This window comes from Xylocopa sonorina, chromosome 8, assembly GCF_050948175.1.
Source record: "Xylocopa sonorina isolate GNS202 chromosome 8, iyXylSono1_principal, whole genome shotgun sequence".
NCBI classification, from domain to species: Eukaryota; Metazoa; Arthropoda; class Insecta; order Hymenoptera; family Apidae; genus Xylocopa; species Xylocopa sonorina.
This window is the reverse complement of record NC_135200.1, coordinates 5,508,918-5,522,232: the sequence shown is the minus strand read 5'-3', so window position 1 is coordinate 5,522,232 and position 13,315 is coordinate 5,508,918. Positions and strand designations below refer to the sequence as shown.

General features: G+C 45.5%; 1 protein-coding gene across 1 annotated transcript in view; it reads left to right on the top strand.

The window, feature by feature from the left end:
- Positions 1-6,294: 6,294 nt before the first annotated feature.
- Positions 6,295-13,315, top strand: part of E23 (ABC transporter G family member E23) — a 159,734-nt gene continuing 152,713 nt past the window's right edge. The window contains exon 1 of the mRNA XM_076899472.1: positions 6,295-6,720. Within this exon, the coding sequence (XP_076755587.1) occupies positions 6,608-6,720 (113 nt within the window). The 5' untranslated portion in view covers positions 6,295-6,607. The remainder of the gene's footprint in view (positions 6,721-13,315) is intronic.

Here is a 13,315-nt window from a genome sequence, read left to right as displayed (position 1 = left end):
TTTCTTTCCTCGCAAGTCGCGGATAACCATATATACACGTATATACATATATATATATACAAATATGTATAAAAAAGAATAGGAAAAACTGGCGTAAAGTCGCGCGTTGCACTGGTGTTGGAAAGAGAGAGAGACAGCGGGTCACTGAACGAACATACGAAGGTAGGAAGAGAGAGAACGAGAAAAATAAAAGAGGGACAGAGAGAGATTTTCGTCGCGACGTATACATACGTATGTATATATACGTGCGAAAGTGAGGAGAGACGTGAAACACGCGCGTGCGCACCCGCGTATCACACACGTACACATACACACAGACATACGAAAAGGAGAGAGAGAGAGAGAAAGAGAGAGAGAGTTAACGACGACACGGTGCAGGAAGAGGCAAGAGAGTCAGTGACACCGGGAGGGTCGGGTGTTCCTCGTGCAAAACCGCCACCGGAATATATGTCGTGAGTGTGCGGCCGAAGATCCGCGGATACAGGCCGGCAATAGTGCGCGCGTGCAGGGCTTTAAGGAGGGAAAAGAAGAGAAAAAAGGCAAAAGACTCCGGGTGAAAAGCAATGCGGGTTCATTGACTGCGTTGCCGCGCAATGGCCGCATGTTCGTGGCCGATGCACAGTGCATGTGTGACAGGAGCTACGAGGAGGACGACGCCGAGGACGACGAGGCCGAAGATACCGGCTACGGCCAACATCGAACTCGAGACCTACTGAAGTTCTTCTTCGGGTTCCCCTGTGCGATCGAGCACGTATCTTGATCGATGCTACGATAACAACGAGGAACAACTGGAGCCTTTCGTGCTTTTTACGTGAGTAGTTTTCGACTCTATAACCGCTGCCTTCTAAAGTTGTACTTTGTTTTTTTTTTTTACTCTTTCTTTTATTAACCCGTAAAATCGGAGTGGTAACCCACCCGCTGACGTTCGAATCTCAACGAGATGGCATTCCGGGTTCTCGTGTATCCTTGATTCACGACAATCGAGATTCTCGCGAATGCGGACAGTTATCGCGACCCGTAACGTGCTACTTTAAGAATTCTCGTTCGCGAAATGTTGTGACGCGTTTCGGTAGCGGCATCGAATCGACCTTATTTTTCGTTCTTTCTTTTTCCGTAGCGTAGCGTTTGATCGTTCTCTCGTTTTCCTCATCCCGTGAACACATTCGTTTTAACTGCGACTTTGAAACGCAGTGAACGTGTTTCGAGAGTATCAAGGGCGTAGGGTCGTTCACTGCGACCGGCGTTTTCTCGTTCAGAGGTTCACCGTACGTTTATGCCCTTATCGTAGGGAAATTTCTCGATCGTGATCCTAGAATATGAATATTTCTCTTCACCGCGAATATCACTGTTCAGCATTTACGTTCGCTATTCCGTCGTATTTTGTTTTTAGCAGAACCTTGTATACGCGTAGTTGCTCCGATAGTCGTACCGGTTGCGACATAAGCCTTCCAAGGAAATTCCATTCTGACATTTCGAAGTCGAGTCAAGAATGTAAACAAACGTTGAAAGGTACGTACGAAAAATTTTGTTGCGCAGCGAAGGATTTTACGCGGGATTAAACGAAGGCAGATATTTTCGCATTAAAAATTAATTCTTTTACGCTCGAGGACGAACAAGCGAAGGACGCGTACGACATTCTTGCAATGACCTTATCACCAATACGCTGACCTTACCTACCGTAGGTATTATAAATATCGGTTTTTCATAATAACACTTAATTGGGTGGCTGTTGCAGTGTAACCAATCTTCTTCATTCGAAAAACGTATCTCGCAAATATACTCGGAGCAATTTATAAAAAATCTCATTAACGTAGGAGATTAATACTGTCAAAGGTTTTGTATTAAAAAAATAAGACGCGCGATGGGTGGAAGTTTATTAACGTTCGGTATTCGCGGCTCCGTTGCGCCGCTTTCTTCGTTAAATTCACCAACCTTTCTAATTCTCTATCTAATCGACGAATAGTAGACTTTGCTACGAGTCGACAACACCTTATCTTTCTGCCTGTTCTTTCTATAGCTATATTTCGTATCTAGAAAATTCGAGACGGACTATTCGAGTCAAGAATAATCCGATTGGAAAAAAATTGGAGCATAGGTCACCTAAATATAGACCACGAATTCTTTCCATCTCTATTTTTATTGTAAAAAAAATTATTTCCCGCGCGTGTTCGACAGTTATTTTCATCGTCGAGGCGCAGTTGCAGCCGAGAAGGGACGCTATCAATCGATAGGGACGGCGGCTCGTATTTTCGTTGGCGGTTATTTAATTAAGTAGGTGTGCATTTGATTTCTGATGCTCGAATACACCGATTAGGCCGGACGGTTGTTGCGTTGAAAGGAACAACTTCGCTTTGGAACAAATCCAACCGGTTGACTTGTGTATTCTAATCAAGTAAATCAGGATAAGTACGTGTTTTTACACCGCTCACGCGTCCGATTCCGTCGTAATTAGCCGGCCGTGGGGATGGAAAAATTAAGCGGCACACTGCTGGGTTGCCTTATCAAACAGCCGCGTTTGCATTGTTTATGTTTCCTTTGTCCGTGCCAAATTAGCTTTTCTCCGCGCGCTGTTATTCGCCTATTCTTATCTCGCCCCTGTATTGCGCGCACGTTCTGTCTCTTTCTGCCGTTCCACTCGTAAGCTTAATTACATCGCGATTAGTTTATTCATGGTGTACGACGCGAGGTGCGCCTTTTAACGTCGCTGGAAGAAAATGACAAAAGTTGCGTTTATTAAATTCACTTACTTTTCTATCGTTCCAACTAAATAAATGTAACCGTACGATGTACAGTGTTTCGCGAACGATTCGAGAAACTAATACTCTGTTACAAAATTGTCATTTAAAGTGTCGTTCGATCGTCGCATGGTCGGCCAATAATCGAGCCGCGAAATCGAAATCTCGATCACAGCTATCGATCGTGTTCATTGATCTCGCCATTTAGCAATCTGAGATCGTTGCACCCGTGAACATGGAGCGTACTACTCCCGATGGAATAATTGTTCTTAATCACGTCGTGTATATTCTCATTGATAGCGAGCGTCGCTAAATATACCTTCAGCGTTATTAGAAATCCATCTCGCCTGCGAGTTTCGAAAACTGCGAGCCTCGAGTTTGTTCGCGCGTCGAAAGCGTTGCGAGCGTACGAGTCGCGCGTTCGACATTAAAAAAAAAAAAGAGAAAAAATTCGTATATAACGCTGGCGAGTATGGGTAAAGAAAACACGCCGTACGAAAGCGATAAAAAAAGAGGAACGGCTGGTCGGATCTGCGAAAACTTTTTTTTTATCTATACCAATATTTTCGGACCGCCTCTCGCGTCCAACCCAGCGCCATAACCTTCCTCAACGTTCTCCATCCCCCGATACGCGGCGTTTGGTAGCCGCTTAAAAACAGGACGGGGGGCATCGTCACGTTCGAAGGTTGACACGCTCGACGGATCCGTCGAACGGAAATGGAAACATCAATCGACGATCCGGAGCGCGCGGCTGTGTATCGCGCGCGTGACCGTGGCGATTTAAAACGACGGAGTTGCTAGCCGATCGTGTCTCTTAGGAGTGCATGTACGTGTCGTCCCGACTAATTAGGAACGCCTATCAAATTCATCCCCGGTGAAACAGCAGCAAGGAGGATGTACCTGGCGATACGCTCTCGTACAAGAAGGCGCATGGGCGACTCGTATACGCCGGTCGCTCATCCGTAACTAATGTTTAACAGTTGGCGGGTGAAAATTGGCGCGATGTAAATATGGGACGAGACACATTCTGCGGTGCACGCGGCGCGCGCGTGTGCGTCTCCGCTCGATTTACTTCGTCAGCTCGAGGCGCGGCGCAGTAACCGCCTCTGCGGTTTTTCCCTCGCGACGATTCCGCGACGATTCCAGGAGCGCGGCAGCTACAAATCTTGCCGGTAAATAGCGGCCACGATGGCGGCGATTCGGATTATGCGAAGAATTCGGAAGTCGATCGACGGGTGCATACGTTCAGCCGCGAGTGGTGGGTCCTGGCGAGCGTGCGCGCGCGTACGCGTTGTCGGGCAAAAATAGGTGACCCATATATACGTGTACGTGACGCGCATGCGTGCACGCGCGCGCACGTGTGCGCGTTGCTCCGTTTCGCGAAATCGAAGCGGATTTTTTAAATGCTTCTTTGTCGTCGGGCCTCGGAAGCTGTAAACGTCGCGCGGCGAGAAATGTTGCCAGCGCTTTTTATTTACGTTCCGCCGGGGCTTGTTTGGAGTATCTCCCGGCTACAATAGGCCGTTTCGACGCACGGTTCCTCGGCGTTTTAACTTCGCCGTGCGACGTGCATCACGTTTTTTTTCGGGGCACAATAACGCGCTCTCTTTCCGCCCGTTGCGTGCGAAGCAACGGAAAATGGCCCCGCGACACAACAGCCGGGATCAAAAGGGGTACCGTTTTGCGGCCGTTTAATTGGATTACAATACGGCGTGTAGGTTCATTGAAAAGTTTCCTCTTTTAATTGCTCCGTGTGCACGGTAATGGTGGCATCGTTCACGAGAGACACAAACGTCGTCCCAGTTAAAAGGTTTCAAACGTTTTGGAATACCCGGGAGAAGAAAGAAACGTAGCATCGGTCACGCGGTTTTCGGGACAGGCTGAAGCGGGTTCGAGGCGAGCAAGAGGAGAGAAACGGGTAACAAACCGTGCCGTTAGGCCGGGCTGAAAATAATATCGAGTTTTTTTTTTTTTTTTTCTTCTTTAAGCTCTCGTTATCGTTGTAACGCGCGTTCGACCCGAAAGCCGTTATTTTCGCGCGGAAAGCTCGTTCTGCTCCGTTTTTGCAACGGCCTCGCCACCGGTAACGGATTACTCGGCGGACGCGATTACCTTCGGTGCCGCTAATAGACGAGCATGAATGAACGCGTGAACCGCGAGCACTTTTCTACCGAATGTAGCGTATATCCCAGGCATTCGTGCGAACGAATATCAGATATCCGTTAGATTATCGATAAGACTAACCGGGTTCACGTTTCTTACCTTTCGATGAATGGAAATTTTAAGTTTATACCCGCGCAATAAGGTGCAAGTACGCGCACGGATTTCTTGTTAGTCCGCTTGCACGCGGAAAGGTGTTTGAAAAATCAAATATATCTGTTACGCGTATATAAATGCTTGCATTCCATACGCGTATAATTTTATGGTAATTTACATTTCATATTGTTTTTGATATCGTTGGGTTTATGTGTGTATGTGCGTGCGTACGCGAGGTTCGAACGAGTTTCCCGTGGAAAGAAAATGCGTTTGGCGAAGATCGCAATCTTGGTTTAGAAAATGCAAGTGAACTTGGTCAGTTGTATCATCAAGTCGACGATATACGCGTCGTCGGGACAGACCGCTCGTAATTTTAAACTTACGGCCTGCGAGTCGTATTAAAATTGTCCCTACAGCGGGAACAAGCTACATCGTGAATAGACAGTGCGCTTGAAAATAGAGGAACTTGACATTCTTTGGTAGTTTTGCTATTTTCAATTCTACCCCGTTAATTTTGTTTTATTTCCAGTGGAATCTGACTAAGTCCTGCACTAGGGGAACGAATGTCTATCACGACAAGCTAGGAAATTTCAATCCACATTTTCAGGATCATGTAATATTGTTTTATAATTTACTGGTCCAATTTGGTATTTAAACAATTCTCTCCTTTTTCATCACACTTTCTTTCGCACGTTTATAAAAGGGATAATTTTGTTAATAGTTGTGAAAATAGAGATTTAGAATGTATAATTTGCATCTTGAACAACTACAGTCGTGTCACAGAAATCATATCGCGAGATCATTAGTTATGCCCAAAAAGAGAACTGCCAATGTTTGCTTGTTTCTCTAAAATACAATAAAAACCCTAATATATCCTGTCCTATCATAACACTCGAAGAGCTTGAGAAATCTACGATGTATACCGTTGTACAATGTTCCTACGCACTTATCATTGTTCTTCACTCAGAAATTGATATCACCTCGTATATAATATCCTCGTCAGCAGGGTGGAACCGCTACAGCTCTGTTCTTTTTCTTTTCCAGACGTGCACCATTGATCCCCACGGGGCTCTACCGACAAGTTCTTCGTCCTCGTGCGCCGCGTGTACACCCACGATCCGCTGGAAGCGCAACGTTTTCACTGGGACTTCCGAACTGCGAACTTTGATCGTTAATCGTCTCTTATAGAATCGAAACCGGACGATTCTACCAAAGACAGATCGTTTTCGAGTTTCCACCGAGTTACCATCGAGACAGAGACACTTTTTCGGTTCGAGCCAGCCGAGGATCGATCGATTTTGTCATAGTTACCGGACTTAATGCTCGCGACCAGGTGTCCGGAGAGAGAATCGTCACGGTGCCGCGTGGATAGCTGGCGAAAATGTTCGTTTGCTGACGACAAACAGCAGCTGCAGCAAGTAAGTCGCGGTGGTGAAGGATCGTTCGAGATCGCGTCGGTCGCGTTCAGGTGGCGGGACTTGGGTGACGATATTCCGTCGCGTTTCACGTCGCGGTTGTTGTCGTCGTCGTGGTGCGTTGTTCAGCCCGTGGTTCGGCAGTGAGAGAAAGATAAGAGAGAGAGGCGGGCAGCTATAACCGGGAACCACACGGTGGACATGATTATTTCAAAGGATCTGTTCCTCTTTGGCGACCAAGATTACCTGCGCCTTCCCAGCAACGAGAAGCGCCAGCAACGGGCAATGGGCCGACCGATCATCAATGCTCCCAGGTGGGTATCGTTTCTGGATACATCTTCCGATTTTTCCCCTTTTTTTGTGCTTCTTTTTCTCTCGTAGAAAGAGGAAATATATACGGTAGTGATTTTCAAGTGAGAATAACAGTAGACGTCGTTGATTTTTTTTTATTCGCGTTGCTAACGATCTTTATTATTTATTTCCGGTATTTTCTTCTTTATTGGAAGGAAATCTTTATTTTATTCGAAGTATGTATAGCAGGATATTATAAATCCTAGAACAGGTGACGATCTAGTCTGTACACCCATCGATGATATTGATTAATTCGATTCGACGGTAATATTGCTAATCAATACGTCATAATATTTTAACCTTAACCCTTCATTATCGATCGCGCACGATCAATAATATTATCAATATTTGTCGTATAACCACAATATTATCGATCACGTACAGACTTCTTTTCATTTTTCTCGTAAAAATCGCTTGCTGACAAAAAACGACTTTACAACTGAATATCACGTTTTACAAAAATTGTCGTCGTTAGTAAAATTTTGTCGATTCGAAGGCGTATTGGTGTATTTTTATAGAAAATTTTGCAAAATAGTTTCCTCATTTGTTTCCACACGTTTCTATCGTGTTGCTTTCTTTTAGAGCGAACAGAATAGTACACAGTTTTGTAAAAAAAAAAAAGAAGAAAACAAATTCCAACAAGAACTAAGCGCGTAATCCGCGAAATTTATAACGGAAGTTCAAAGTTTGATTAGTCGTCAAACAATAACAAGCAAAATACACGGTGTTTCTCGGTGATCGTCAATATTAATTGCTCAAAAATGTCGTACGAAAGCAACCAAAGGTTTAGATAAGGCGATACGTCACATTTCACGTAGATATGGCGAAAGGAAAAGTCATTATTGTGTTTGCTGAATTCTAAATTTAAACGCGAACGCCGTCGATGCAAACCGCGCACCGTATCAGAGAATTTTCAGTGCTTGCGCTCGATCCGCTAAGTAGCTTTCGCATCGAAAGGCTCGAGAAATCCTCGAGTCTCTTCAGGACGCTCCGAAAGCATAACGAAATCGATAGAAAAATTAGATATTGATTTATGTTTAAAGTTCCACGCAGGTTTAAAAAAAGAAAGTAGAATTTTTCCTAAATGAAGAGACAGGAGAAAAGTGAAGAGAGCAAGAGAGAAAGCGAGCAAGCGCCCCGCTAAATTCCTTATCACGGCAGACGCAGTCGATGATCCCTTTCGAAAGAATCCCGAGGCAACGTCGCCCGACCCTTATCTATCCGTGTCGTAAAAAAATATATCATCGACTAATATACACGTCGACGAATCGCGGCGGTGTCGTGCAATAAAAATCGTCGGGCTCTGGCGAAAACCTCGTCTCATCACGCGACCTTCCGCCGTGTCATCGGACCGTCGATGACTCCGCGTCGTTCCGATCCGCTCATTCAGGCCCGCGAGGATCGATCGATCGATCGCTCCGACCGTTGCACCGCCATAAATTTCCCTCTGGCTTTCTCTACGTTCCTCTATCGAGCACCAGGAGGAAAAGGAGAAGAAAAAAACGATCTACGCTCCTCTCCTCGCTCTTTGTCTCCCCTCTGCGCGTTCGACAAAAATTTATTTATAACCGCGCGGTTGTTTGTCGCGGCTGATTTGACGAGCGTCACTTGTTTGTTTGATCGCGCCTTTTGTTCCGTCGCCCCGTTTATTGTTCGTCGTTCGATCAACCGTTCCTCCTCGAATGCACCGCGTAATGGCATCGACCAGTTGCTGAGATACGCGGCTCGTATCATTGCGCGATCGTCAGGTATATATCGTTCGTGGGGCGTTCTTCGAGAAGGAAACTTCTCGAGGGGATCGATGGTACGGTTGCTCTCAGAGATTTTCGCCACGATTTCAGAGTGGTTCTGTTGGGTCGCGTTGGGATTCTGGAGCTTTGCGACGGGGATTCTGTAGATTTGCGACGGACGCGACGATTTCGTTGGTCTTGGAACTCTTAGTGATTCCCTTCTATCTTTCAGTGGTTCCAGACGGTGATTGCGATGTCTCACGGAGATTTCCATGGGAATTACATAATTTTCTGGTGTCGAGTCTTAGTATCCCAAGTGATTTCGTAGCTTTTGGGTGACTTCGTTACACGGGGCGTCTCAGAAGGGGTAGCGCAGATGGGCAAGGGGTTGCTCCGTAGCGAAGTATATTATATCAGTTGGTAATGTAGCACGAGATTTCCATCGCGTCTAGCAAATTGTATATACAAGGTGTATCGCGTAAAATAGGCCACCCAAATACCTTCTTTATCCGTGATAACACGAGGAACATTTCTTACGTCATTTGAATGGTGTCTCTCAACGAACGAATCATGTGGGGGACGATCATCATCTGGTTCGTTTCTTCGAACTATTTCAGTTGCGTAAGAAACACTTGACGCGCTATCGTGGATAGAGAAAAATATGTAGGCGACCTCCTTTTTTCCATTTTTCCCACCCGTCGATTTCATACTTTTGCTCGTCGAGTTAGACGCGCGTTGGGATCGATCGTTTCCGGTTTTCCGCTGAGTGAAATCGAAGACTTTGATCAGGTTTTGGAAACGAACCCCCCTCAATTACGAAGTTCGGCCGGTCTGCGCAGCCGCATTTAGGGTTTTCGAACGAAAAGAAAGTGGAATCCGCAAGTCGAGTACGTTGGCACCGGCGTTTCGCAGAAATGATAAACCGCATTTCGATGGCCACCGTTTCGAAAGCGTTTCAACGTATCGATTACCTTTCCTCCGCTTCCTTTCGAAATGGCGCGCGCGCACGAGATTCGTATTTTTCTCGAAACGCGTGGAAAGCGTGGATTCTGTTCCGTTCGACGTTTCTCGAACGCGAAACGCGAAATCGTCGAAGAGAGTGAGATGAGAGGAAGCGAAACGAAGGAAAGAGGGGAAAAAGAGACGTTGCGAAGCGTCGTCTCGAGTTGCTCGACCGTAATCACGGTTCAAAAATATGGTAAGAGGGAGAGAGAGAGAGAGAGAGAGGGAGACCAGATTAGCGGGGACCAATTTTTTTTATCGATGTCAACGGTACGACGCGACGACTGTACGAACTGTCGCTGATACAAGAGACCGTGTCTTGGCGAACTGTAAATAAAAAGTAGGGAGGGAAAGAGAGAGAGAAAAAAGCTCGACGTTATCACTCGAGGGATGCGCACGGTTCTTATTTTCTCTCTGATTTTTCGAGGAAGACGTTCGTAAATCAAGCTTTGTTTCTGTATATAAACGACGCGACAGATAACTCTCGTTTTATCTGTCGTGTATTATCGCCGCTGCTACCAGCCAATCAATGTCCAAACTTAAGTGAAACGCATCGCCTTGAAGCTGCTAGCATTTTTTGATTAACTTGTTTTTTTTCTCTTTTTTTGTTTAAGAGCGCGGTAATTGTATCAATTCTTCCGTTCCGTCGCGTTTGCGTTACGTTTCGATGATCGATGGTTGGCATTGAATTCAGCTGGTTCACACGATAATACGACTTTATCTGGTCAGATAAAGAGTTTGGACTTCAAAGCAAGGCAGAAGGACATTTAAAGCGATTTATACCTTTTACAATATCCCATTCTCCCATCCTGTCGCGGCACTTTCTAATAAACAAATGCAACGAATCGAATGTTACTATATCAGCCTGAATGAAATCAGAGTCAGATAAAATGTTCCCAGCGATCTTCCAAAGAAAAGGTAAGAAGAACGTCCCCGCTCCATCCGGATGAAATCCACGTCTCAGACGCCTTTTTCTGGCGTGGTTAAAAATTTCTCTCGAGACGACCACTCGTAAAAAACAACGCTCCACGCAAGACCATCGAAAGTACGTCGCGGCTGGTGAAAAATAAAGGAAAAAATCTTGTATCTCGGTGATCCGCGGCTAAAAAAACTACCACCTCGAGGGGAGAGTGCGGCGAGAGAACCACCGGTCCACGCCCGTGGTCGCTCGCGCCGATAAGGAGAACGCGAGCGTGCACACGCGTATCACGCTCCCTTCCCATGGAGAGTGGGTCACGCATGGGAAACTGGAACGGTTTCATCTCCAGTCGGAAGACTCGATTTTTCTCCGGAGGTGAAACCGGCGATTTTTCTTTCAATCGGCTACTGATTTCTAGGTTAGACCTGGATACACGTGTACACGTATACACCCCCACAAGTTTTCAACTGCAGACAGTTTTACGTTACATAGAAGCATATGTATATTATGGAACAGAAATAGCAGTTGTTAAGCGTTTATAATGTTGAAAACGTGCTGTAAGGTATTTTCGAAATTTTCATCTAACAATCCCTGCAACTGCCTTCTTCATTTGGCTCGCGTTTCTTTGAATTTTTTTCTTTTCCCTTTTCAATTGGATGTTCGAGGTTGAGTGTATATTTTATCACGAACCAACTGAATCTAACGAAATTAAAGAATAGCATCGCGTTAGAGAATTGTAACGGTTTCCTAACGAAACGAACAGTTGACCACTGATCCATTTGTCGGAGTGTATAGATTTTCTCGAGGCTTGATTACAATGCGCGATCGCTATGCAGATTGTAGAGAACGTGACTGTTCCGAGAATTAAATTGTAACACCGCGTATATGGCTTTCCTAGCGAACAAACGAGTCACCTCGTTAGAAATCTTCTCGCGGACGCCAGCGAGTCCTCCGCCTCTGGCTTTTCTGAACCATCCATCGTCTCTGAAGTTCATTTTCTCCCGTGAGTTTCGCTAGGCGAATGAGTTCGATCGACGGAAACTGGCGCACGGTCACTCTTGCTCGTAATTGGGCTGATCTACGCGTGTTCGTTTGCGAGCGATTATGTTTCTCTTTTTTCTGAAGATTCGTTTCTTTGTTAGACAGGTAAATTTGGAATCGTCGCAATGAAAATATATTTGATCCAGAAAAACTAGGTAGAAAGGACTGACGCAAAGACACTGTGGATGTAAAAAGAAATGGTTGTCACTGTTACTGTTCGATCTACTTTACTTAATTACAGAATCTGACAAGAGAAAGGACATCGAATTCTACATGTTTAATCATTTCTATCGGCATTGATAACGCAAGAATATCAAAGTTCTCATCGATTCTTCCCCCGCTAAAGTGTGTTTCGATTCGATCGATAAAACTCGCCCCATCTTCGCTAGATTCCGACATCCGAAATTTGACATCCTCGCTCGACTTGCTTGCGCAACCGCCGTGTAAACTATTTAAAGAAACGCGCGTTATCTCACGAGCAACCGCGAGCTGCGTCGGGGATTCAAGTTCAATTCGGTCCGGTGCAATGCACTTTGGCCGTGTTCTTTCGAGAGTGGATGGAATGATTCATTCGACGGAATTAGTCAGAGCCGTCGAGAGATCGATCGGCGGAGACCGCGGTCGATTTCACGGACCGATCGTAGCTCCGATCCCGTCCTTCGTCCGCGTCCAACGTGCCTCGACAGCAGTCGAGCTTTTCTTAAACCTTCGCTGGGTCGCGTTCGCTAGATTATTTTCGAAGGAACAATGTGACCCACTGAAATAAATAACTCTAGATGCTCCACATGTATATATCGAATTAGCTCTATAATTAAATTGCTCGTTGAATCGGGGAAAATTTCAATTTACTTGGAGAGGATCGAGGGAGGGTTGAAATAAGATCTCCCTCAGAGTTCGCTGAATAGTGGAATTAGAATACTAATTGGTAAATACGGTTATATATACGTGTATATTTTTTGTACGACACAAACGCAGTTAACTGGGTTACGCTGTTACCGCGTGTTACACGATTCGATCTGTAGAAAAATTTCCAAATGGAATTAAGCAAGAGTTTGTTGTTGACATGTTTGAATATATATATATATATATCTCTTTCTTTCTCTCTCTCTCTCTCTGTACAAGTATGGATAGTGGGTTCGAAAGGTCGGCTCGATGACGAAACGAAAGCGAGAAATAAACGAAAAAGCGTAGAAAAAAGAAAAATGGTTGAGTCACTGGCAAGGTGTGCGCAGAGCGTCGACGAGGAATCCACGTAGTTGGAAAAGAGGCGCGCGTCGTCGTTTCGCTCCGTAGCAGCCGCGACCTCTCCATAAAAGTCTCTCGATAACTGGATCTCTCTCAGCGTTACTTCTCGCGAGCGTCGCATTCAAAACACGATCTCCTTTCTTTTTTCGCCTTCCCCGAACCGTTCGGCCACCTTTCGCGATCCTTCCACCCGGCTCGTTTGCATAAAGTCGAGCGTTGCGTTTCGCGCGATCATTCAAACACGCGAGTCCGATTTCTAACGAATTCCCATTGGTCGCGCGTTGTCTATCGCTAGACTCTCTCAGACTCTAACGCTGTTCCTTCGGTTGTTCGAGATTTCGTCAAGCTTTTCAGAGGAATCTTTGCGGAGACACTGGAATTTTGCACCGCGAAAATTTAACTTTCCGCGCGGACTTCGAAGCTGAGACTTCACGGAGTTTCTCAGAGAAATTCTTAAGACGCAACAATTTTCTACAGCGAAGATTTCGAGGTTGAGACTTGATAATCGAGTTTTTTTAGGGATATCTGTAAGATTCTAAAATCTTCCATCGCAGAGACACAGAGTTTCTTGCGCAGTCTCTGAAGTTATTCGAGGCTCGACGAGGATCTTTTTGCTCGAGA